The sequence below is a fragment of the Haemorhous mexicanus genome, chromosome 3, assembly GCF_027477595.1.
Source record: "Haemorhous mexicanus isolate bHaeMex1 chromosome 3, bHaeMex1.pri, whole genome shotgun sequence".
NCBI lineage: Eukaryota > Metazoa > Chordata > Aves > Passeriformes > Fringillidae > Haemorhous > Haemorhous mexicanus.
Window position 1 is genome coordinate 7,633,264 of NC_082343.1, and position 26,067 is coordinate 7,659,330.

Below are 26,067 nucleotides of genomic sequence, written 5' to 3' on the forward strand. Positions count from 1 at the left end.
TTAGAAGGCAGTATGTAATTTTCCAAATAATCTGACAAAATTGCATGAGAAGATATTTACAGTACATCCATTCCTTGCTCTGTTTTTAAGGGTTCAAACAGTCACTAACCTCTAGAGAATGAAGTCATATTTCAGTTTGCTACACTGCTCTTCAAACTACTGCAAATTTTTCCAGAACCATTATGTTCCATTGAAAGTATCTGTGCATTAATTCCTATACAGGGACATTCCATTGCTCTATGAATAGAATCTCCTAGTCCCACATTCATTTCTAGTTGATTATTCATGTCTTATCTCAGCTGTAGAGGAGCCAAGCACATTTACAGAAGGTCAGTGCATACAAGCAATGACAGCTGTTGTGTGAGTCCATCAAACTTCTCCCACGCTCTCACTCCAGCTTTTAAAAATATGTCTGAAGTACACAAGATCCAGGCCCTCCCATTTGTGATGGTCTGAAATGCAGGCTCAGAAGCCCTGAAAGGTTTCCTGAGACTCCAGGTGAATGCTGTACTTAACAAGTGAAGTTACTGGGAAAGGTGCACAACACTCAAGGGCTGCTGAAATGCAGAAATATAATTTGTGTGAATTAGAACTATTATGAAAGAAATTGTTCCATGCCTCATGTATTAAGTGCTTTTCTTAGATCTTATCCTGCCTTTAATTCAACAACATGTATAAACAGGTAAAAACATAAACAATGCCCAAATCCAAACTGTAACTATTGTTAAAGACTGGTGATTATTTTTTTAATTGTGTTTCAAAACATGTGGTTCAGGTGAATAGCTCTAAAAAAATGAAAATAAACTTGCCAAGAAAAATAGAACACACTGAAACTAGGATTGTGCTCAAAGGTAACAGCATTTTGCAAGCATTAACTTAAGAAAACTAGAGAAAGAGGCCATGAATAAAAGCAAGGCATCATCACAATTTATGTCCAGTTTAAAATCACTGTCTTGTCTGTTTCCTCACATGACAAACAATTCCCTAGATCCCAGGGGAAATGTTGCTGATGCCTTGGTCAGCATTTCTCTAAGGAGTTTATAATGCTCAAAGCCTGGGGAAGTAAGAGAAGAGCAGAAAGCAGCAGTATCCCATCCTGAAATTCAAACTGGTAGCTAGAAAGTTCTGGGAAATTATAGATTTCATTCAACAGTAGTGTTTGGCAGGTGTGTAGTATTTAGCCTTGAATCTGGGAAAGGAAGTAGGCTGGAAAAGAATTCAATTATTCTGACCCATGAAGGTGCTGACAAGACAAGACATTTCTGCCTCTATTTTTCCCCCTCTCTCTCTAATAATACTGAGTGCTTTAAAGGTTTAATCCTCTTCAGACAAAGTCTGACATTGATTCTGCATTTAGGTGGAAAGAGATTGATTTGGGAATACTGCATCCCTGCTAATTTAGAAGGAGTCAAGAAATATCTGCAGAGGACCTTCAAAGTCATTGAGTAAGTGCAAAAAACATTGAAATATCCTGCTTTCTAGGGCATATCAAAGGCTTTTTTCAGCACTGTCAGAATAAGAATTACCACTTGCAGATTGTAGATGATAAACAAAGGAACCAACCTATTGTGACTACCCTTTTGCCAAAATGGGATTAAAGCCTTCCAAGTGTTTAAAGGCTATAGAAAAGAGAATTTGGCAGTTTTCAGCCATGGGTTATAAACCACCACCATTTCACAGTAATACCAGGTGCCAACAGCTCACTGCATCAACTGTGCCAGGAATATACCTTGATGCCAAAAGTGGTTGAGCCACTGCTATCCCAACTATTCCTAAACAATAATAACAATAGCAATAACAACAACAACAACAGTAATAATAACTCATGAGAGAAGACTCTTCCTATTGCACAATGATTTCAGCAAACACAACAGTCATGAACAGTACCAGCAACCAGCTCCCAAAGCTACCATGCATGCCATCACTCTAAAAAAAGAAGCATCTTGAAAAGCCATTTTCTCTCCCAATAAATTATACCAACATGGATTAAAAACCATGAGATCTCACACTTCACAGCACTGGCTCAGAGGAAGACTGCAGAAGTTCTGCTGGGACACATATGTTATTTAGCTTTACATTATACAACTCCCCTTCCCAGCAGCACCTCTACTCATCACAACTAGGACAGAAATATCTTACAAAGATTTAAAAACCTTTTCAGGCACCACAGCTTTAATTGTTTGGGGGAACTTCTTCAACATAGTAGCCAGTCTAAGCTATGCCTGTCCTCCAGGTCTCTGCTTGGGCTTTGCATTCTTCAGGTGGTTAAGAGTGCTTTACTAAGAGTGCTCTCTACCTGCAGTGTGCTCCTTTCAACTACCCAGACCACACCAGCAAAACCTCCTTTGGTGAACACTGCCTCCTCCTAGGGCCCATGAACAGTGAATAAACTACAGGAGAGAAACATCAGTTTCCCCAACTTAACCACAACTTCAGTAGAAATTGTTCTGATGAAACTCTGTTTCCTCATATTGACAAATGCAAATATCACAGGAAAAATTTATGGTCTAAACCTTCCCAAAATGTGTATGTATACACACACACACACACACACAAACACACATATATATATATACACAAATGGCATCTTCCAGCTGATAAAAACCCTTTTCTTAATGTTGGCAAAACAACTCTTTGTATCTTTATCTAGATAAAACCACCAAATTGAAGGATATAAATTCATCTACAAATTCAATAAGCAGAAATTCATTGTATTTGGTATCCCTGCCTTTGCATTTTCTTTACATTTGGCATTTTTACCTCAAATCCCCTTTTTTAACCCATGTCACTGACTAATAATACACTGCTGATTTCATGCCTTACACATTTCCCAGCTGCCCCCAAATATGAGCCCAAACCTCATTTTTTGGTAAAGTTTTGTAATTTTAACTATTCCTGTATGGTCAAGCAGTAGATCTGCCACTGCAGCTGAAAAAGGTGATAGTGACTTTTTAAAACTGAAGGGGGAAAAAAGAATATCCTAAAGCCATTCCAGAGGTACTTTCTAACCACATAAGGGTAAAAATGCACCTCATGTAAGGCTTATAGAGAGGGGAATTAACAATTGAATAGGTGTCTATTTCATATATGCATGGAAATCAGACCTGTAAGCAAGCACAGAATCATTGTATAGCTAAATCAAGGAATCAGGACAAACCTGCCACACATAAATATTTATATTTTGAAATTAACATCTGAGCAATATTTACCCTAAGCTGGCCCTGGTGAAGCTGCTGGAGTACTTGCACAGGGGAATCCTTGGCTCAGAACAGTGACACAGAGCAGCCCAAAAAAGGACTGGCCCCCTGCCCAACCGGCTGAGGAGGCACTGCAGGAAGTACAGCTGGATGTGTCCTCACTTCCACAGGGCTGGAATTCCCAGCCCAAGTTAGCAGCCTGAGCTAATGACAAGTCAGTAATTAGATATGAAGCCCTCGTGAAACACTTCCAAATAGGGCTGCTTGATACAAATGCTTGCAACAGCACAGCTAATTTAGGGAGAGATCTCTTTGCTAAGGCAACTTGGTGACACTCCCACCAACACTCTTGGTACATCCAAGTGTATCTATGCACAGCACAACCTTATTTTCTATTCTGCATTATATTAGATAGCCCAGGACCAGTAAACTCATGCCAGGAAAACCTGATACTTTAAGTCAAAGAATTTGTACAAGCAGGTAAGAGATTTAAGCCCCTACTGCTCATACTTCACCATGTGGAAGGCTTGAAAAATCTGTCATAGTGCAAAGAATTTGAGACATAGGAAGAGCTTCCTCCAAATCTTTGAAGCTTTTGACCATTGGAAAAAAACCCACCACCTAACAGCTGCCTATTATAGATGATTTCAGACCAAATTTTCCTTAATTTATAGAACAAAAGCAATATCAAGTATTTTAACTTTCCCACCTTCCAAATTAGATCCAAAATAGCCATGCTACTATTTTTCTTGTTAAGCCATTTCTCAGCAAAACTACACCTTGTCCTTACTTAATACATGCAGGTAAGAAATAACTGTGTCTCACTTTAAGTAGGAATTTGCCAAATACCTGTTCTAGGTGCAGAGGTTCTTTCCAGAATTGTGGTACCCACGCCAGTATGGTTTTACCAAGACAGACGTGTAACCCTGTATTTCATTTCACTTGCAATATTCAGAAAAATAATCATATCCAAGGAAGTGCAACACGTTCGTGCTTGTTTCTTTCTAAACTGACAACAAATTCCTTTATCTACAACCCACAGCTTCTACATGGAATTCAAATTCAGGAAAGATAAGTTTCTTGCTATGTATATAACACAAGGCTTCTCCATAATACAAAACAAACCCAAAACCAGAGATAAAGTTGCCTGTAGAACACAGGATGCTTGTAAAGCAGGTATCAGTGTTTAGCTTATTAACTGAGAAGATGCTTCTGGAATTGCAAGAGCTGCCAAAACCTGAAGAGTCAGAGAGGGAGCCAAGACAGCTGTTAATATCCAAGCTGGACATGAAGCAACAGAAGAGTAACTGCTCCAAAGAGAGTCTAGTGTGGAACATAGAGCACAGGAAGCAAAAGATAAACAAATGGAAAAATGACAAAATGATTTAACATGAGACAGATGTCTTAAGGCAAGAAAAAAAAAAATAGCAGAAAACTATAAAGCTGATTTGGACTGAAAATCAATTTAAGCAGTAAAAAAGAAAAAAACCCACACATTTTAGGTCTCTTTTCTGCTTCTACATTGCAAGGAGATAAACCACAGCAGGCAAAGGTCTTTCAAGGCATTTTAACAGCAATGGTACCAGGTGCTAAGTGAGGCACATTTTAAAGAGACTGCTTTATCTCACAATACCACATGAACACGATTAACTGATGAACTGATCAGAAAAGCTTTGGATTTGAGCAGACACTGTAATTTTAAGTACAGAACAGGCTTAGTTGCAGAAATCAAATATTTAGGAACACATGACTTTGTTAAAAGAGAACCAAGGATGTCTGATTTCTTCTTTCTGACCTCTGGGTCCTTACCTGGCCTGTTTGTGGCAGCCATAATGAAAACCTGCTGTCGATTCTGCAGCCCGTCCATCTCGGTGAGGAGCTGGTTCACCACCCGCACGCTGGCTCCTGACTTTGGAAGGGGAAATTTGTCCACAAATCAAAGAAACAGTGGGAATGTGAATATTTCAAGGTAAAAGCAACAAAAGATCTACTAACTCCCTGCACTGAAATATTATTGAAAAGAATTTCTTTTTCACACTTTCAATGGAGCTGCATCGTGGATTCCTTCTCCATCCCAAATTCATGTTAGCTACACACTTCCCACGTATTTTAACATGTGGCAAACCTCTTCTTTCCCATCAAAACTAAAGGACTCACTTAAAGGAGTACATATAAATATTTGTACTAGTTGTTCTGATATCTACCTCAACAAAAAGACACAAAATTTCTCAATATTCAGTTTTTGGAGGGAAAAGAGTTCTTAAATATTGAAACCATTAAAACAACATTTTAAGCAGGTGAGCTACTGAGAGGTAAACAGCAATTCCATAGTAGTGACATCCTATAAACAAACTTAATAGCTTAATATTGATGATATTTTTGCCTCTGACAAGGGGGAGAGAAATGATGCATCTGACTCCATCTTATCAGAGGTTAATTAATTACTTTATTATACCATATTATTCTATATTATACTACACTATGTTACATTACATCTAAACTGAATCTGCCAAGCACTCAACTTTGCACACAACTGCACAGAACTCGTGACTGTCAGCCCACAGTCCCCACACACACACACTTGGCCCTGATAGGCCAAGGAAACAAAACACCATCACCTTGGGTAAACAGCCTCCATATTGCATTCTACTTTGGCACAACACAGGCATAGCAAATAAGATAAGAATTGTTTTTCCTTTCTCTGAGGTTCAGAGGATGTGAAATCCAGAAATATTCTTGTGAAGAATTGTGCCTTGCTTTTCTCTTTGAAGAGAAATGTGGCTATAGCTTAACCTGAATTTCTCTGGATATTTTTTTTCATATATGCATACAAAAAAAAGTGTTAAGCTTTATAAAACTTGACCAACATTATTTCGCTCAAATAAAAGCCTAGTGGACGGCCTTTCTTGGGAAATACTGGGGTAATACTTGGGAAATACCCTTCTGACTACTTCTGTTGCCTGCCATGTCCCAAAAGCTGTAACAGAGTATTTATTTGTGGAGGTATCTCAAGGCAGACTCACCTCCCGGTCAGACCTCCGAGGGCACAAAGCATCAACCTCATCAAAGAAAATCACACAGGGGGCAGAATTCCGGGCCCTCTGGAACACCTGGCGTACAGCACGCTCGCTTTCACCCACGTACTGAAAAAGCAAGAGAAACAACATTGAAACAGTGTAAGGCACAAAGATTTTGCTTGGGAAAAAAAAAAAAAAAGAATAGTTTTAAACACTCTTTAAGGTACTTTGCAAGGGAGAATTGTAATCTGGTTTTTCTGACAACAGTCTCTTCTCTCTGGTTCCTTACTGATCATGTTTTACACAGAAAATGTCACTAGTTGACTTTTGACTATTCAGAGTTTAACAGAATTCTTTTTTTCTGGGCAAGAACTGTAGCTTGCCATCATTTTGGTGATGAGAATTAACAAATAAGTCTTAATTAAGGACCCTGTTGTTCAGCTGTTCACGAACAAACCCAGTGAGCAATGTGAACACAATGAACAGCTGAAGTTCATAGAGTTGTTGCCTGAAGACAGGGGCTTGGTGGCAGGGAACTGAAAAGTCAGCCAGAATTTCACTTTGAATGCTGAATTGTAGGAACAGGGTCTATGAAGTTGTAAATGCAAACACTTAACTTTTTCCAAACAAACATGTTTTGATTCAATTTATATGTTAACAGTCTCTGAACCACAGCCAACCATTTTCTCTGTATTCCACAAGAAGTTGGGCTCCTCATTAACTTAAGTGCTGTATTTTCTGCCTGTATCAGTACTTGAAGCAGACATATAAAAACATTTGGAAGAGATCAATCAAATCCAGTATGTGGGTTTCAGCTTCCACATTACTGATAACAGCTTCAGCACATGGGAGCTGCAGCCACTCAGTTCAACACATTCTCTTGACTTTGAAAGGGACTGAAGTTACATCAGAGCACTTCTAAGATGCTTTGAAAATTTGAACTACAGCACTTTTATCTGTTGACATTTAAAATCTCCATGCTATAGAAAAGCAGTGATGTATGTAGTTGGTCCTTCAGAAACCCTGCTTCAAGTCAAGAAGGGTTACCTGCCACGTAATTTAAACTAAGATAAATATTTAAGCTGCACATGTGACTTTTTTTCTTTTCACATGAACAACTTCACTGCTAAAAACTTTGAGGGGTTAAATAAAGCAATTTCAGCTGCACCAGTACCAGTTGTGTAATTATCAGGAATTTTGCTTGCCCCACATTTTGGACAAGATTTCCATAAATAACAAAAGCCCCATGATTAGCACATACCATATTTAGCAGCTCAGGACCTTTCACAGATATGAAGTTCAGTCCAGACTCGTTTGCCACAGCCTGTAGAAAAGATAAAGCCAGATAGATATAGATAAAGATATAAATATAGATATAAAACAAACATTTATCAGGTCTGCTTGAGTTCTGTTCATGGAGTAATAAACAAATGTAAGGGGAGGAACACACAGTCAGCAACTGTTTGCAAAATATAGAAAACAGTACAAAGTATAATTATATGCCATTAAGAGTGGGAGGGGAGCAGGGAATTTAGCAATGTATTCTCTCTCTCTGATGAGGCAGCTCCAGATTCACACCCCACCCCCCACACCAGCTGAAGAATGTCCAATAACTATGGGAGTTAAAGAGATATTCAACTCCATAAGAGCACCTGAAGACAAAATGAGGAACAATCTGAAATTTGAATGATTATCTGCATTTACATGGAGATGTGCTAAGAACTGAAATGCTCAAGAAGCAAAACAGAAGCATTTTCAGTAAGAGTTGCAGAGTACTCCCAAACACATAATTTAGTTACAGTAAAACATTCCATAGAGTGGTTATCCAATAGAGTTTCTTCTCATCTTTGCTACTTCTTTAATCAACTTCATTTCTTCAAGTTTTTCAGGAATTCCCACTCCATTCAAGCAAAGCTGTAACTTTATGCAAGAAAAATCAAGTAACTTCAGCAAAAAGGCCTAAATTTACATTTCTGATGAAATGTAGTACAAAAGGCCAACTCCTTGCACTATGATCCAGACTAATCCTACAAAAACATCCATTTCAAGAGGATTCTCCAGTGCTTTTGATGATGTTTAGAAAATGCATTACCTTAGCTAACAGTGTTTTGCCACACCCTGGAGGCCCTGCAAGCAGGACACCAGCTGGAGTAGTCAGGCCCAGAGCTTTGAACTGCTCTGGGTTTCTCACAGGTGCCTAAAAAAGAAATTATCATTGTTACCTCTGGCATAAAGAAAACATGAAACTTTGCATTTTAGTTACAGCTGAATGAAAAATCATTCATGGCAAGTTCTTTATTCCCAATATTTATAGACTAAAAGAATAAATATTCAATCAGCACCTCAGTATCTTCCACTGCTAATTACCCCTAAATGGGAGAAATGTCCTTATTTCAGAGGCAAAGATTTTATTCACCAAAGCTACCTAAAGGTGTTAATGTTAAGTTTCCCTCTGACTGGCAGCAAGATTGCCAAGCTTCCAGCTAAGTAGTCCCCAATTCTTTGTGTGATAGTTGCATAACCAAGGTTATTGGTACACAACTTCTAGAATACTTAAAGATTGAGCAATACAAAGATACTGAAAGCATGAATACAAAAAGCAAAATATTAAATACAAACGGCAGACTTGAAACAAATTCTGAAGTAAATTATACAAGCTTGACTGCTTTAAATAAAGGTATTGTGTCACTGTCATACTTTCTGAAAAACCCCTTTGCCCAGGATTTTGCTCCTGGGAAGCTGAGAAGCCTCAGTGAAAAAGGAAAACAAATTCTTATCTCATTTGCTTCTCCTGTGTTGTGCTCACATGTGGAATGTGTTTGGAGATTGCTTCATTGGTTTCATGTGAGTTGTTTTGATTTACTGGCCAATCAGGGTCAAGACTCTGGAAAGAGTCACGAGTTTTCATTATTATCTTTTTAGCCTTCTGTAAGTATCCTTTCTGTATTCTTTAGTATAGTTTAGTATAGTACTCTTTAATATAATATAGTGCCATAAAATAATAAATTAGCCTTCTGAGAACATGGAGTCAGATTCATCATTCCTCCCTGCCACGGGGCACCACACAAATACAATAATTGCAAAATACCCCTATACCTTAAATAAATATTGAAAATAAACAGTTTCATTTCCTGCACAGGGGGGAGTGCAAAAGCCCTTTGGAGGAAGGTGGGGACATACCAATATTGCCATAGTCAGCTCCTCCCGAACATCCTCCAGGGCTCCAATGTCTGCCCATGTCACATCAGGGACTGTGACAAAGCCTTCTCTCTTGGCAGAGGGCTGCACTGATGACAGTGCAACAATAAAATCATTCATCTCAATGCACAGCTTCTGCAGCTGCTCCTCAGGCAAGGGGGCTTGCTCCTTCAGCAAATCCAAAAGTCTCTGCAATTCATCCTTAACATACATACAAAAGGAGAGAAAAAGATTATACAACTGGGTTAGACTTCCAGAACCATTTTAAGGGTTTTTTCATCCTTAACACACATGAAAAACAAGACAAAAAGATTATGCAACTGAGTTAGACTTCCAGAACCATTTGAAGGGCTTCTTCAAAGCCACACTTCAACTATCAATCACATTATTACATACAATGCACATAAAATATATAAATTACTATAAATGATAAAAATGTTTCAGGGAAGCTCTGTATACATTTAACAGGTCTGAAGGCACTGAGCTGAGCTTAAAATCTTGATTTAGATGCTACAGAAAATGAGCTAGCACATGTATTTTGCCTTCCAGTTGCTGGAAGGCAAAATACATGTTTTTTTTTCTTCCTACTGCTTCTCCCACATTGACTAGGACAAAGGTATTTCCAAACAGAAATTTCTAAAATATGTATTATTTATATGTATTAATTCTGCTTTTAACAAGAAACTGCTTTCAAGACAAAGTGGAAAACTGTTGGACAGCACAATTCCAACAATTTGCAGAATATTCAGTTCTGTATAAACTGTTAAAAACTCTTAACACACTTGTAGAACATACACTTGGATTTAACACCATGGAATTTTAACATAATTTCCTCAGCCTGGTCAGACCTGGTTCTGCAATCAGGACCTGATAAAGTTTGGGCAAACAGGACAGAAATGCAAGGTAATGCTTTTCTGCACTGCCCCATGTTGCAGACCACAGTGACCAAGGGAGGTACATTCCAATTTCTCCAGTCAGTTCCATATGGGGAATTGAGAAAATATTCCATCAAAGAACTTTAGATCTTCATAACATAAATGTATCCCCATTCTAATACAGAAAGGCAGTATCAAAGCAAACTGAAATAGAAATAGAACTGTTTCAGCATTTTCATTAGAAAATAGAGGGAGAAAAAATAAATGTAAAAACTCTGTTAAGTTTCAATGTTTTTCCTACAGGAGTAGAAAGAAAAAGTATCACTTCCTATCAATTTCAGCTAGGATAGCTCTACAACTGACCACAATGAAATACAAGTGCTTAGAATGCCTGATACTCCTTTTAAGTCCTCCCTCCTCCTCCTCTTAACAGAGCCATTGAGAGAAGCTCTGAAACAGCCAAGACCACTGGGTTTGTTTACTTGAATTGTGTGAACGATTTTTAAAGGTTTTGTATGTTTATTTTTCCATTATAAACATAATACAAGGGTTTTAATGACAATACCTTGTATTAGACTATGTCAACCTCCTGCCAGCTATCAAAACATGGCTTTGTTAGGATTAGACTTCCTCATTCTCAATGACCCCTTTGATCATGGTGATGTTGATAAAAGCTGCAGCTACCTGCCCCTCCCCACTTTCTTCTGGCTACAGCAGGCCCCAGGAAGCTCTGGGAGGTATAAGCACCATGCTTATGTTACACTAATACAAAGGCTTACTACAGCTTTTTATACTGATTTTTGTCATCACAGCACCACTGCTCTCTGACAGCCCTCCTAAAAACAGAACCTGAGCACAATGTGCATTTCAGCCCACTTATCTGCAGACACATCTTTAGGAGGCCTGCACATAATGGAGGCATAGACAGACTACAAATTTTGAGAAGCAGGACCAAGGATTTCTATATAAAGTTGTTCTGCTTCACTAACCTTCATGTTACTTAGGCCAGAGAATAATTCTGGCACTTGAAATACTATTTTCTGCAACAGAGATCCAGCTGTGCTGCACCTTCACAGCTTCTCTCTTCTTCAAACCTGCTACAGGTACTAGACACCCAAGTAATCACATAGCTGGAAGGCAAACAAAGGCTGCATAAATACTTATAGACTTTGGCTTACTGTAACTCTGCCAGGTCAGGGAAGAGCCCCAGGAATAATCACAGACATTTCACTGAGGGCACAGCAAACAGCTGGTGCAAAATACTCAGCTCAAGTCTGATACTTTTAAAAGTTTGCTACACTCAATACACTTTACAGCCACTTTTTGAAACCCTGCTCTGTTAAGAAGACAAAACAGCACAGCACAAACAAAACAAAAAAATCCCAGGGTAAAACCACACCTTGTATAAAACAGGAACATAATTTTTAGGAGGACTGGGGTTTGGGATCCACTTTTCCAGGCCCATTATATGGGTCATAAGGAGTTATGTGTCACTGTCATATTTTCTGAAAAATCCTCTTTGCCCAGGATTCTTCTCCTGGGAAGCTGAGAAGGCTCAGAGAGAAAAGAAAATAATTATCTGATTTGCTTCTCCTGTGTTTTGCTGCTTTGGAATGTAGTTGGAGATTGTTTATCCAACATGTGAATTGTTTCAACTTAATGACCAATCACCATCCAGCTGTGTTGGGACTCTGGAAGGAGTCATGAGTTTTCATTATCATTCTTGTTAAGCCTTCTGTCTGTATCCTTTCTCTATTCTTTAGTATAGTTTAGTATAGCATTCTTTAATATAATATAGTATCATAAAATAATAAATTAGCCTTCTGAGAACATGGAGTCAGAGTCTCAATTCCTGAGGACCCAGCAAATACCACAGTTATGCTCCTGCCTTAGAAGGTGCCATTTCTAAATCTAAATTTAATACCAGGTTGGCTGTGGATGTTTGAGAATTTTTGAGTAATGACTTTCATAACTCTAAAATGGCTCAACTCCTCAGATGTTAAAAACACACCCTTCAAGGAACACATACCTTAGGTGGAAGTTCTGGTTGGTTGGTGCCCTCTTCCTCCAAGATGTCTGCTCCTATCCCTGGGCTTCCTTCAGCTGTACTCCCCCCAGAGTGTGTGTGCTTCCTGCCGTGCTCCTCAGGTGTTATCAGGACCCTGCTGACTGTGCCCATGGCTGCCTCCCTGCACAGGGCCATCAGATCAGCCCCCACGTAGCCCGGAGTCAGCCGCGCCAAGTGGCGGAACTCAAACGACTCTGGGAGCTTCAGCCTGCGACACAAAGTCTGAAGAATTCTAATCAAGTAAGGGGGAAAAAAAAAAGAAAATATAAAGCTGGAGAGAAAGCTGTTACTTTTTTTTCCTTTTTCTTCACATGAAAACAAACAGCATCTAATGTCTCTTTCAGTCCACATAAACTGAAGTAGCACAATGGGAAGTTTTTGCTCAAGTAGGAAATAACCAACACTGAAACCACAGAACTGTGCTATAAACTTCCTGTCACTTCTTAAACAAAAACCAACAGCCTCAACCATTGCTAATCAGTATTGCTAATCAGTGGTTTTGGTGAATTAAGTATTACAGGTCACCTTTCAACTCTAATATTGACAACTGACAGGGTAGGTGTCAGTGTACCACAGAGATGCACCCGAGTTATCCACTGATACATTTAACCATGTACTCCTAACAACCTAAGGCTGCAGTGGCTGCTCCATGCCACTTCTTAGAAATTTATTTATTGAAGAACATCTACAACAAGAAGCAAATGAAATCAGACTGTGTGAGGAGCTCTGGTTTAATCTTCATTATCTTTACCTGACCACTGAAAGCAGAATACAAGAATACAACAGCAAAGCATCACTTCATTGGGAAAACATTTTTAAAAGGCAGCACAAACCAAAGTCCAGATCAGTAACATACTTCTAGCTCCAATAAAAACTAGTTCAAATTATTTCTAGATCAAATAATGTAACTACAGAAAAGTTATGAAAAAACCCAAGTGATTAAACTCTTCAAATCTCTAAAATTATAACATATTCCATCTGCTTCCCTCCCCACTAGCAAGTTCCATCATCTCCTTTCAATCTTTATTAGGGATAATAGCCTGTTTCTCAAGATTTTTTCAACCTGTCTGACAAGAGCTGTAGTTAATAGATTGAGTTAAAGTGCAAACAGTTCAGGACTACAAATGGCTCATTCTGAACCTGGACAAGAAAACACCAGGTAAAGCAAGATCTCCAGGTACACCTTCTCATGTCACTCCACCCCTTAAGGCTGCAGAACCACAACTCAGCAGCTCAAATCTTGCCTTCAGCAAGACTCAGCCTGTAAATCAGCACACTGTGAGGACTTGTAAGGTCTATGCAAACACCCCAGTTTAAAATAAAGGAACAAGTCAACACCACCATGCTTTCCACAAAACACAACAGAAAGCAGGAGGAGGGAAGAATTTTAAAAAGAAAACCATCAGTCCCTGTAAGACTACAGCTCCAGGAACACAAATACAAGCAAACAATAATATGAATGTCTGTGACTCCACTCAAACCTGTGAACAATCTTTACACACCACCATGGCTCTGTCATCCACAACTCCTGTCCTTCAACACTGTGCTATTTCAGGGAATATCATCATTTTAACATGGAAAACTGTTAAAATGATGATATTCATTCCTAGGAACTATCAGAGAATCACAATTGCCCTCAGGTGACCCACTGGTTCTACCTCTAACCATCTGCATGTCTTGCCCACAGCCAAGAGGAACACGATTGCTACAGGGCAGCAAATCTGGAGGAAGAAGGGAGGGAAGAGAAAAAAAAAAAAAAAAAAAAGACCCTAGGGGGAATAATGGCCTGAGTGCTGACAATGCAAAGTGGGCAATACTGCAAGCAGAAGTGTCTGCCTCTTCAACTGAGAGATAATATTATTTGAGAGTAAGAAACTTGTCCTTTAACCTTTCTTTCCTTTCCATAACAAGATAAGCTATAAGTTTTTCTAACTTCCCCTCCCACATTTTTTGCTGTTGAGGAAATGAGTAGCAGTTCCTTTTTAATTCAAAATGCAAAAACTGATTTATTTCTTTTAAATTAGTCTGATAGTCATAGATCTTTGGAGTAAAAAGGGACAGTTACACAACACAGGATGGCTGCAGCTCAGCTTAGTGCCAGACTGGTGTATTTCCATGAGGAATGGAATGGAAGAATCCAGACCTGTTGCTTCTGGTACAAACAGGCTTTTCTTAATTTATGTTCCTAATTTAATAGTTACATAGGGAGAACCAAAGACAGAATGTTAACCTCCTGAACACGAGAACAGATACATTTGATTCCATCATCTGTACTGTTAAGGCACTAGGAAAGCCATTAACAGTTAAAAGCAGATCTGTACACAGTAAAGGAAATTACTCCAAATGCAGGCACAGCTAACAAGACAAATTGGTGCTCACTTAATGTCTTCTGCAACTTTTCAGTGTGCTGACCCACAGGTGTGTACAGGTACAAACAGAACTAAACACAATAAAGTACTTTTCTTTAATTTGTATGTTAAACTACACCCTATTTTCTTACTTATCAATGCATCAAAAAGAAAGTTTAACTTCACAACACATACTTCTCTCTTGCTTCTTCATCTGGGATCCCTAAACAAATTTCTCTGTCAAATCTCCCAGCTCTCCTCAGTGCAGGGTCCAGGGAGTCAGGTCTGTTTGTTGCTCCAATAACAAGGACCTGGGTAGTGGCAGCCACATTATTCAAGTCTAAGGGAAAGAAGGAATGAAGTCAGTACACATACTCACTGCCCAAACGTCATTCCCCTATCTGTGGGACTCTGTTTCTGCAGCACATGATAGCAGTCAGCAGAGATAAACTAATCAGTCAGACTGAACTGCTCTTCATCTCTGCCTCTATTACCTAAACCTTGTATTTTGCACAATCAAGCAAAAATGTAAAAATTAACAGATTCATTAATTATAAATAAATTTAACAGGTTCCCCCATTATTTCTGTTTATACAACAGACAGGCTTATATAATGCTGTACAGACCACTGTGAAAATATCTTGGTAACACCCCTTCATATTTATTATGATTTTCCCACCACTTCCCAGGCAAACTGTGTCAAAACAAGAAAAATTATTACCACTATCTCCTCTCAAGGAAGCACAAGGCACTACTGAAGGGAAACAGACAGTGAGCCTGATAATTCTAATCTGCTTTTAGCACAGCTCTTCCTGAAACTCACCATCCATACAAGTCAGGAACTGAGCTACAATCCTCCTCTCCATGTCCTTGGATGCGACCTCTCTCTTCGGGGTGATGGCATCAATCTCGTCAATGAACAGGACACAAGGAGCACTGGACTAAGGAACAAGGAAAACCCATAATTACTAAATCACACTGACACAGTGGATTACAACAAAGAGATGTTTCATGTTTTCTGATCTGTGACTCTTACTGGAAATCTGCTGTACAATCAAGTCCTGGAATAATTCTATTGTTCTGGAGAGCCACCAGACTATGAAACTTCACTGATCTGAAGCTATGGAATAATTAAGGCATGAGACCTTAAATTTTAGACAGTCTCTAAACACTGTCTCAAACTTAAAGATACCTCTATGTTGCATAATGTTTTCCTTAAATATCCCATTGTGACTGCCTGCTGAAGTCCATAAATGAAAATCACACAAGAAAACTATGGTTGGGTTTGTTGTTTGTTTTGTTAGTGACCTTAGAGCTGTGGAATTTCAAAAGTAGCATTATTGACACACAGAATGAAACAAAAGGAGCAGTAGGTGGTCATGGAACTTCAACACTACTACAGAGCCCGGCCACGTTCAAAGACTAAAAATGAGCAGTGAGAAACTCCCACAAGTGCTCTAAAATTCCATTCACTTTATTAAAAGCCAACAACAGTACAGATTAATAATTAGTGTAACTAATATAACAGCGCTTGGTTGATGTAAAATCATTAATATTCCCAAAAAGCACTAGCATTGCAAAGGGATACTGTGAAAAATGTGTATTTTATGATTGGCTTTTCACAAATATTAAAATGAATATTATATGTGTTAGTTAGAAAGTTATGCTGTATTAATTTTTTTAAGTAGTGTAATAAATATAGTTTTAGTTTCTATTTTAACATTATGTTATAACCTATGTATGTGGGATATTTTTTAAAGAAAGGAATGAGGTACTCCCACCGAGATAGCAGCCACAGGACACCTATATCTTTCAGAGAAAGAGAATTTATTGCCCCATTATCAGAAGAAACGAACTTCTTCCTGCCTCGCTCAGCCCTGAGGATGCCGTTAGGGTTTAGAGGAAGAAGCTGACACTGACCAGACAGAATCCTGTGTTTGAATGGAATTTATGCATCATGGATGAGGTGTATGAATATGTAACAGGCTGTTGCTTTTAAGGGTTAATCCTCTGTTAACGTGGGTCCTTTTTCGGGCTTATTTTGCCCAGAAAGAGGTACCCGGACTGTCTGTAACTCTTTGTTTCTATTGTCTCATATTGTCCTAATCCTAATTGTCCAAATTTTTATTACTCTAATGATATTACTATTTTTATAACCATTTTATCACTATTAAACTTTTAAAATTTTAGAAACAAGTGACTGGCGTTTTTCACAGATACTTGAGGAAAACACCGGAATCTTGTTCCCAAAAGGTCCCAGGTAAAAAACGCGCGTGGTTCCCCCGCAGCGCTGGGTGTTCCCAGCACCGGCTGCGCCATCTCGTGGTCATTCCCTTTCCCGCTGGGACCGAGCAGGAAAGGCCGGGCAGATTCCACAGCACCCAAATAATGAGCAATCTTTATTATTGTTTATATTATTATTTATGTTGTATTTACTATTGTTATTAGTTTATTAATTTATTGTTATTATTTATTATATTTCCCCCTGCATGAAAACTGCTGAAGAAACTAAGTGGAAAAACGTAAGGGAATGTAGGAGACTATCAGAAAGGCAAGAGATTTTTAGACATATTTTATGCAATAGATGTTAGTTCTGTAACAGTATTTTAGAGTGACCTCCCCTTGATCACTACACACACAAAACATACATAATTCCTAAAAACTCCTAGCCATAACCTATGTAATTTTATTCTAAACAACTTCTTAAAAGGCTCTCTAAAAATTAAAATTTAGCTGCAACAGGAAACATAGCAAACAGCTTTGCAAACAATCTTTTATGCCCTGTTCAGGGGCATACTTCAAATACCTACAAACAGTTTTGGGGGAAGAGTAGAAAAACTAAATAAAGTCAGAAAACCAGAACATTCTCAGAGGTCAGGAACAGAAGACTGACCTCAAGAAATAAAACATCAGCCCCATACTAAAAACCAGAAACATCTGCAATTCTTTAAATTCAAATTATCTCAATCTGTCTCGTTCTCTTTGCTTCCTACTACATGCAAAAGCAAGACTTCAACTTTAACTTTTCTCCTGCTCTTATCATGTTTGTTCCAAATTTCCTGCTTTCCACCTAGACTGCCAAAGCCTAAAATCTCTCACGTTCACTCCAATTCCATGCCATACAAAACTAGCAAAAACCCTTTGTCACAAAAAAGCACAATAAACTGCTCTTAATTTTTTTTTTTTTAATATATCAAGCCAAGCAGATCCAAATATGCAAATAATTTATGTTGCTCTCTTTACATTGCTATGATGAACCATCTTTTGTCAAGGCTTCAGAACAGAAAGCTTTGTGCTCTGTGACATCATGACAGTACAATGGAATTCTGGTCACAGGAGGGGACTCGAGTCATGTGTGCAGCAGGATAAAGATTCACTCACATTTACTCAAATTCAAACCACAGCAACTAAGTATCAATCTTTACAAAGAAAAAGACAATTCACAGAGCTATTTCCAGTGGGTGCCTTACCACAGCCTGCTCAAACAGCTCCCTCAGCTTCTGCTCAGATTCCCCTGACACTCCAGACACAATCTCTGTTGCTGCCACCTTCAACATTGGGAGCTCCAGCTCCTGGAAGAAACAAGGAACATTTTATGATATATCCAGAGGTTAGAAATGCTGGCTGCCCTTGAGGACAAACATTTTTCAATATGATATCTTTTAAACTTACAAATGACATACTCAAGACTAAAGCTTTAGGAATTTTTAAAAAATATAAGGAGCATCCTCCAACTTAAAAAAAACCCAAAGCTTTCCTTAGCAGTGTGGAAGGTATTCCCCACCAGGTTTGGTTCCCAGATTCCTGTTCCAGAAATATCAGTGCAGGATTGTACAGTAAGATACGTGTAAAGCTCACACTCTAAGTTATCTGCTATTAAACATAAATAAATACCTGCAATTTTAATAGACTGTAGCACAGTAATGCTACAGGTTGTTGCAGCCTATTTCAAGCTCTTGGAATTACATGTAAAACTATCCCTAATTTAACATATAAAAGAAAATGAACCCTAATTTATGAACCCTTAGCTACCAGAGGCTCTACAGTGCTCAAAGAAGATAATTTGACCAAAAAAAGCACTACTGGAAATCTCTCATTTAAGGAAAAAAATATTTAAGAAGCAGTCATTATATTTATTTACTCTCAGTTTTTCACTTATGACATGCTTCTTTCCCCAAGTAGCACCCTTCCAGCATACAAATAGCTACTGAAGAATTAAATATCACCAAATTATTCAAAGGGTTCCATTTTACAATAAGGCTTTAGAAAGAAAACAGCAAAATATTCTTAATTAAAACATTTGAAACAATGTCAGAAGGGTGTAACCAACATTTCAGGAAAAAATATCTTTATCTGCACTACAAAAGTCAATAATTTACATGCATCTAAATTTAAGGTTATAATCAGTAACACTTAAGGAGCAACTGTATTAAAGAAAAGGAAATGCCCATGGTTATCACTGAGAGCCTTAGAAGTCCTTAGATTTATATCAAAAACAGGAACAGTAGCACAGCAGCTTCACCATCACCCCAAACTCTTAACACCAGTAGTGTCATGTGCTCTGAAAACATCAGTATGACACAGGCAAGGCAAGATCCAGTTTTGGAATTCAGAAATCAGCTGTTTAACAACCAACAGAATCAATGTGCTCAATGTAAGGTAGTAAGGTTGAGTCTAGATTTGAAACAGTATGGTAAATTTAACCAAAATTATCTTTCATTTATACCTTTCTCAAAACACCTGAGCCTGTATTGCTGTGTTCTGGGAGTGCCTCAAAACAGTTAAATCACAGATAAAACCTTGTCACCATGACTCTTTATGTATGAGGTTCCATCAAGTAAAGACTCAGATGGAATTCAAACAAAGGAAGTAAAAATGAACATATTTCAGACTATCATAGGAATCATGGCTAAAATTAAAAGCTCTAGCCTCTTCTGAACGAATATTATTTTCTTTCCCTCCAAAAGTAACTCAGAAAAGGAAGAAGCTGTAGATGTGAAGCCATCTCACCCCAGCAATTGCCTGTGCCAGCAGTGTCTTCCCACACCCAGGGGGCCCATGCAAAAGAAAGCCCCGAGGTGGAACCACCCCTAGGTGGGTGTAGACCTCAGGATGACGGATGTGAAGGAGCATCTTGCAGATTTCCTGTTAAGAACAAGAGAAATCTCCATTTAAATTGCAGAAATTACTATTTGCTGTTCTTTTAGACAGGGGAAAATAAAACAAGCTCTGTTTAACAATGTGAATTGAATGACTGCTTAAAGAAAGATAAATTAGAGAAAAACCAACAACCTCTTGTTGCTGCTGGTATAAGCAGCTTTACTCAGTGCCATGCACATGAACTCTGCAATATTTCTTCTCTGCCATTTTTCATGACACATTTTATTCAGTGCATCCTGCAGCCCACCAATAAAATTGTAACTAACCTTTAATGTTTCATCATTGCCTCCTACATCCTCAAACTTCACTGAAGGGTGGTAAAGCTCTGACCCCTTATTTCTCACTGTTAAGGAGGAGGAGACACAAATTTAGCCATGGTATAAATTGGATTTGCTAATACTGAACAAAACATACTCAGCCTAAACAAAAAGCTGAGCACACAGAGCAATATTATTTTTTAGTAGTAGACAAAGGACTGCAATATTATTTTAGTACAACATTAAGGCTAAATTCCTTTTAAAAACTGCCTGGGGTCACCTCTCTGGTAACAGATTCCATGGTCTAATAGTATCTCTTTGTTTGGAGTAACACACCAAAAATTACTTCTCACCTTTCTTAAGTAACATGGATTCAATTTCTCCATCTACATCTGGAAATTCTCCTTTTTTCCTTTTTGCTCTCCTGCCCTTTGTCTTCTTTCTTTCACTCTCCAAGACAGAAAAGTCTGTTGATTTCTAGGACATAAAAACCAGAATTACATACACAAAACTTTCCAAGTCAGGGAACTCCTGCAAAAACTTAAAAGAACAAAATGGGTGTCTCTGATGCTTAACTTACACAAGTTATATAAATAAAGACAAGCAGGGCAGGAACTTAAATCTTTTTGTAGAAACTCTTTCTTGTACCTAGGATTTGTCTTATTTTTGAATGGGTTGATTACAACAGTTACTTTTTTTGTTAAGAGAACATAGAAATGAGCAAAAAAACCAAACTCAAACCAAACAAACCCCCTCAAAACTACTAACCAAAATCAGACAGCAGTTATTTGCATGCCATGGAGGAATTCAATTTGGGCATGAATACAACTATACAAATGTATTTACTCCACTGGAAACCATTTTTATTTCTAGTAAGTCACAAGGGGGTGTAAGAAAACATTATTCAGTGCTAACACAAGTTAAGTGCATGTGAGAGAAGGACTATTAGAGGATAAAAGAAATTAAAAGAAGTTTCCTGTTTTCTCCAGGGTCACTCAGACTTTACCACTGGCTAAGGAAGACCACTTGCTGTGGCTGCAGCAAGCCACAGGCCAGGCAGGCTGGTCACTGGCAAATGCAATAAATAACAGCTACATTCTACTCATCTTTCTCTCAGTATCTGGGTCTCCTTGATACTGAGAACTACATTCCACTCATCTTTCTCTCAGTATGGGCACTAATCTGGGTCTCCTTGATACTGAGAACTACATTCCACTCATCTTTCTCTCAGTATGGGCACTAATCTGGGCCTCCTTGATACTGAGAACTACATTTTCCTCCAAAAAAAAAATCTGGAAGAAACTCATTACTTGGTGACTTTCTACCTTCCGTAACAAAGATGCTTGAAATGTGCCAATTCTATTCATGCATCTGCTTAGAACACCTTGGGTTTGTGAAACACAAAGTACCTCAGAAATCAGTTTCTTTTCCTCTCCTTCTCCATCCTCAGAAAGGTCAATGAAGAAGTCTTTCCCATCAGGAGTTTTATCAATGAACCAGCCACCATCAGAGCTTGGTCTTTCACCTCTGGATTCTGGTGTGAGGGTGCTTGTTTGAGGTGCTGTTCTCACACGAGGAGAGGTCTCCACTGGCTCATTTTTTGGAGTGGATGGAACAGAATCGGGATTTCCTTTCTTGTACAAGCTCAGCAGGGAACTGTTCATGTGATTTGTAGACTGCAGATTCACACATTTGTAAAGAAAATACATGGGACAGGTTGTAACTTGGATTATTTAAATTAAGAGGTCAATGAAAAAAACTATTTCATAAACATAATTCAGCATTATCCCTGCTGGAGAAAATAGGCAATGCATCTTCCAACCCACTCCTCTGCAAACCAAATGACTGCACAGAAACCTGCATATGCTGGCTGAAGGGGCAGCAGCTCTTGCAATTTACCCTGGAATGACTCCTGCTAATGGACAGGCACCTCTTTTGGCAGTAGTTGGAGATGTCAGTTCCTTCAATCACTTCACCCATTTGATAGCCAAGTCCTTCAGGCTCTCAGTGTGCCTTCCCAAAAGTGATTCCCCCCCACTTTTTCTGTCAGGAAACAACCTCCTTCCAGCTCCACAGATTCTCAGTTGGAATTGCTAACTCTGACTAGACCTTATCCCTATCTCCCCTTTTAAACTCTTCAAGTGCAATTTCACAACATAGAATCATGTGTTATACAAATACAAACAATCATAATAAAATATACAACTTACTAGATCTTCTGGATAATCATCATAGTCAGAGTCATCTGTGAAACTTCCAGTAGTGCTTAACAGGGAAGGAAGACAAAAACTATTAATTTATCAGAGCAGAACTGCAAGTGAGACATCTGCAAAACAAAACAAAAGTGATTTCTACAATGTGGTTCCCCATAATCATGGTATGTAGCCTAATGTTGGAGAGAAATTCCAGACTCCCATGCTCTCAATCTTCTAGGATGAAAAGTTAAAAAATGCATCCTTCCCAAGTGTTTGGTGAGTAGGATCAGCTTGCCAACCTGTCTTGAAGACAGACCTACATAAAAGTGATGTAGCTCACTATGACTCAGTTCACTGGGGAAACAGGAGCAAATCACTGCTGAACCAGACCAATCCTTCTGACAACAGTGCCCTACTTTCCCTTGAGAGCCTTAATATCTATCCCAGGTTAGAGAAAACACAACACTCCATGGGATTATGGACAGGGTTAGGAGTCAGGAAATCTTCATCACCCACTGGTGATTTACTCTGAACAGCCTGTCTGCTAGTCTCATCTCTCAGATGTGGCCAGTATCTCTCACACCTAAAAACAATTAAGAACAAAACCAAGGAACTGAAACACAGGAGGAACATGGCATTATGTGGAAAACTATCAAGGAAGCCATAAGGCTGTCCACAAATTCAGAGCTGTATGTTCCCCATAACAGAGAAATCCTGATTGGCTCTAATATCTGCTTGTCTTCAGCACCAAAAAAGTTTCCAATAACTACAGGTAACTTCTAAAGAACACAAGCCTATGGGATCTACCTGCAAACTTGGAGCAACCAAAATGTAATAAACCAAACCCAAATAGCTTTAAAGAACTGGTAACAGCAATGTCATTATTGATTTAGTAGTAAAAATTCTTCTTACTCATTTTTCTCTTGCTGTCTTGCTCTTTTTGCCACATGTTCAGATTCTAAAACTGCCAAATCTTCACGCTCTTTTTCATTACTGATTATTTCAAACACTGCAAGAAAAAATTCAACCATGTTAAGAATTAATAGGCAAAGCACAATCAAAGAATTGGGCAGCTTGGACACTACATTAACAGATCTACCTTTTGCAACTTGTATTCTAAAGGCATTTCTTTTTCTTCGTCCATAATCTACACTGAAAAAAAAACCAAAGTAACAGGTTACACCAACTGGTTTTTCCTTCAACATAGTGTCATTCCCAGTGGAAAAAGCACATGGAAAATAGAATTGAAAACTACTTGGGCAAAAACATTATTGTCCTGCTGAGCAACTGAGCAAGGTATTAATTAGTGTCTTACTGGATCCTCTGTCCCTCCCCCATGTCTGCACTGAGTTGTTAAACATTTTAATCTCACTGGGGTAAACCCCACATGCTGCAATGAATCTGCAGCTTTTTATTTAAAACAAACACAAAAAACCCAAACCACAGCTAGATCTTATCATGGCAATGAATTAATAAAATATGAGTCATTAAATATATCAGCAGAGGGAAACAATCTCACTGCTTCAATCAGCCTCAACAACTGGTAATGAAGGTAACATAAAGAAAATTATAACTTTCATAATGAATGCAATAGAACAAACTAAGATATTCTACATTTTGAACACAGGATATAAGAAGACAAATGGTGGCTCACCTGTAGGTTTTCTGCAAATCAGATGCTAGAATTCCAATGTCAACATACTGCCCACACTTACTACTTGCAAGATACTGAAAGGAAAAAATTTAAGCAGGGAATAAACTCTTTGTCAATCACTTCACCAGAACAGCTTGACCAAATATGCCTATTTTAAATTCTGTCCTCCTTAAAAGTTGAAATGAGAATCAGAATCAGCTTTTCACTGCCTTGCAACACACCAGACAGTATTTCCCAATGAACTGGGAAATGTTTATTAAAGCACAGATTCCTGGGCAGCTCTGCCTCCTGGGGAAAGCCCCTAAATACATCTGGGGGCTTCTGCTGGGTCAATTCTGTTACTTTTATTTAGCAAGAAAGCTGACCTTGTAGTCCACACACCATCTTACTGCCTTGGTTCCTCTCAGTTATCCTCCTTTTAGATTTCCTGCCCTAAAAATGAAACCACCTATATGAATCAGCAGGGGTACTCTCACAAGAACAACTTTAATCTTTACAAGACATTTCAGAGAATACTATAGAGAACTATGTTAATAAAGTGAATTCTCTCTCTCAAGCCTTTATATTGCTCTGACAGCAGCTAATCCAATCCATTTTCAAACTCCAATTATGAAAGTGTGAGAAAATGTACTAAATTTCATGTATAATTGTATAATTGTACTCCGCTTGTTTTCTTCCCCTACTCTCCAAACCAGCAGCGAAAACTTTTGATACCATAAAGGTGGATTCCTTCTTGAAAAAAAGGAAGAAAATATAGAATCATCCTAAAAGATCTGGTATCACAAATATCACAGCAAGGAGGATTTCAAACCCCCATTTAAATTAATAACTCCATACAAAACAATCAAATTGAACACATATTTAGCTTTTAAAATGATGCTGCACTTCAGATCACCCACGGGCAGCTCCTGCCCTGCAGGGAACATCAAGGCTACCATAAACCCAGCTGGCTTTTCCACTCTGGAATAGTCAAAACACACTCCATGTGATCTTGTGCATTAAACCAAGCAGTCACTGTCTCATTTTAAGGAATTAGCAGTGGAGTACATTTATGCAGAGGCTCAGGAACCTGGTGTTCAAGGTGCAAAGTCATTATAAACTATCACAAGATGTGACACAGCACTTAAAGGAATCACAGTTTTCCCTGTTGTTCCCACATGTATTTGGGAAGTAATCCCATTCTGCCCTCTTCTCAGCTATTCAATAAAACCCCTGAAGATGTTTCCAAACACAAACAGCATTTGCCAGTGTCACAGAACTGCAGGATCATTTAGGTTGGAAAAGACCTCTGAGATCATCAGGTCCAACCCATGACTGATCACCATCCAGTCCTTCCTTAAACACCTCCAGGGATGGTGACTCCATCACCTCCTGGGCAGCCCATTCCAATGTCCAGTCACCCTTTCTGAGAAGTTCTTCAGTTCTTCCTAAGGACCAAATACATACATACACACACATATATATATATTTACATACACATACCGATATACCACATGTATAGGTGGTATATATATGGGAATATATATATACACCCACACACACACTTATATATCTACACATATATACATAGGCATATATACACACGGTGTCTGTATATATATACACATACACATAAATATATATATATGAATACTTTGAGTATATTTTTTTGCCCTATTCATTTCACTGCTATGAAGCAGCAGCAGCCAGGCTCAAGATCAGACCTACTACAGAAGGCAGAAAAATGACCGGGGGAAAAAAAAGACTTTACAGAAAATTAAAATAAATAAAATAAACCAATGGACTTTTCTAAAGCCTTTTTAAGGCCTTACTAAAGCCCTCAGAGGCAGGGCCGGGGTTTGGTGCTCTCCTGCCACTGAGCGGGCCGGATGCTCATGGCCCCTCAGCCAAAGGAGCATACACGAGTCCCGCTGCCGGTGCCGGTGGTGCCGGGGGTGCTGGGAGTGCCGGGGTGCCCCGGCGCCCCGGCGGGAGGGCAGTACCTGTTTGATGCGCTGCTTCAGCCGGGGATCAGAAACGCGGCCGGGCCGGCACCGCATGGCCGCCACCCCGCCGGAGAAGGAACTCCATTTCCCAGCGTGCCTCGCTGCGCAGGCCC

At 38.8% G+C, this 26,067-nt stretch overlaps 1 protein-coding gene across 1 annotated transcript in view; it reads right to left on the bottom strand.

Moving 5' to 3' along the window:
- NVL (nuclear VCP like) overlaps positions 1-26,065 on the bottom strand; it is a 40,064-nt gene extending 13,999 nt beyond the window's left edge. The window contains exons 1-18 of the mRNA XM_059840676.1: positions 25,952-26,065; positions 23,970-24,043; positions 23,415-23,467; positions 23,228-23,324; positions 22,331-22,385; positions 21,530-21,796; positions 20,474-20,597; positions 20,130-20,206; positions 19,714-19,848; positions 18,174-18,275; positions 15,527-15,644; positions 14,899-15,043; positions 12,317-12,587; positions 9,395-9,613; positions 8,307-8,411; positions 7,476-7,538; positions 6,221-6,340; positions 5,007-5,106 (exon numbers count right to left, since the gene is read on the bottom strand). Coding sequence (XP_059696659.1) covers positions 5,007-5,106; positions 6,221-6,340; positions 7,476-7,538; positions 8,307-8,411; positions 9,395-9,613; positions 12,317-12,587; positions 14,899-15,043; positions 15,527-15,644; positions 18,174-18,275; positions 19,714-19,848; positions 20,130-20,206; positions 20,474-20,597; positions 21,530-21,796; positions 22,331-22,385; positions 23,228-23,324; positions 23,415-23,467; positions 23,970-24,043; positions 25,952-26,008 — 2,182 coding nt within the window. The 5' untranslated portion in view covers positions 26,009-26,065. The remainder of the gene's footprint in view (positions 1-5,006; positions 5,107-6,220; positions 6,341-7,475; positions 7,539-8,306; positions 8,412-9,394; positions 9,614-12,316; positions 12,588-14,898; positions 15,044-15,526; positions 15,645-18,173; positions 18,276-19,713; positions 19,849-20,129; positions 20,207-20,473; positions 20,598-21,529; positions 21,797-22,330; positions 22,386-23,227; positions 23,325-23,414; positions 23,468-23,969; positions 24,044-25,951) is intronic.
- Between the last annotated feature and the right edge of the window lie 2 nt (positions 26,066-26,067).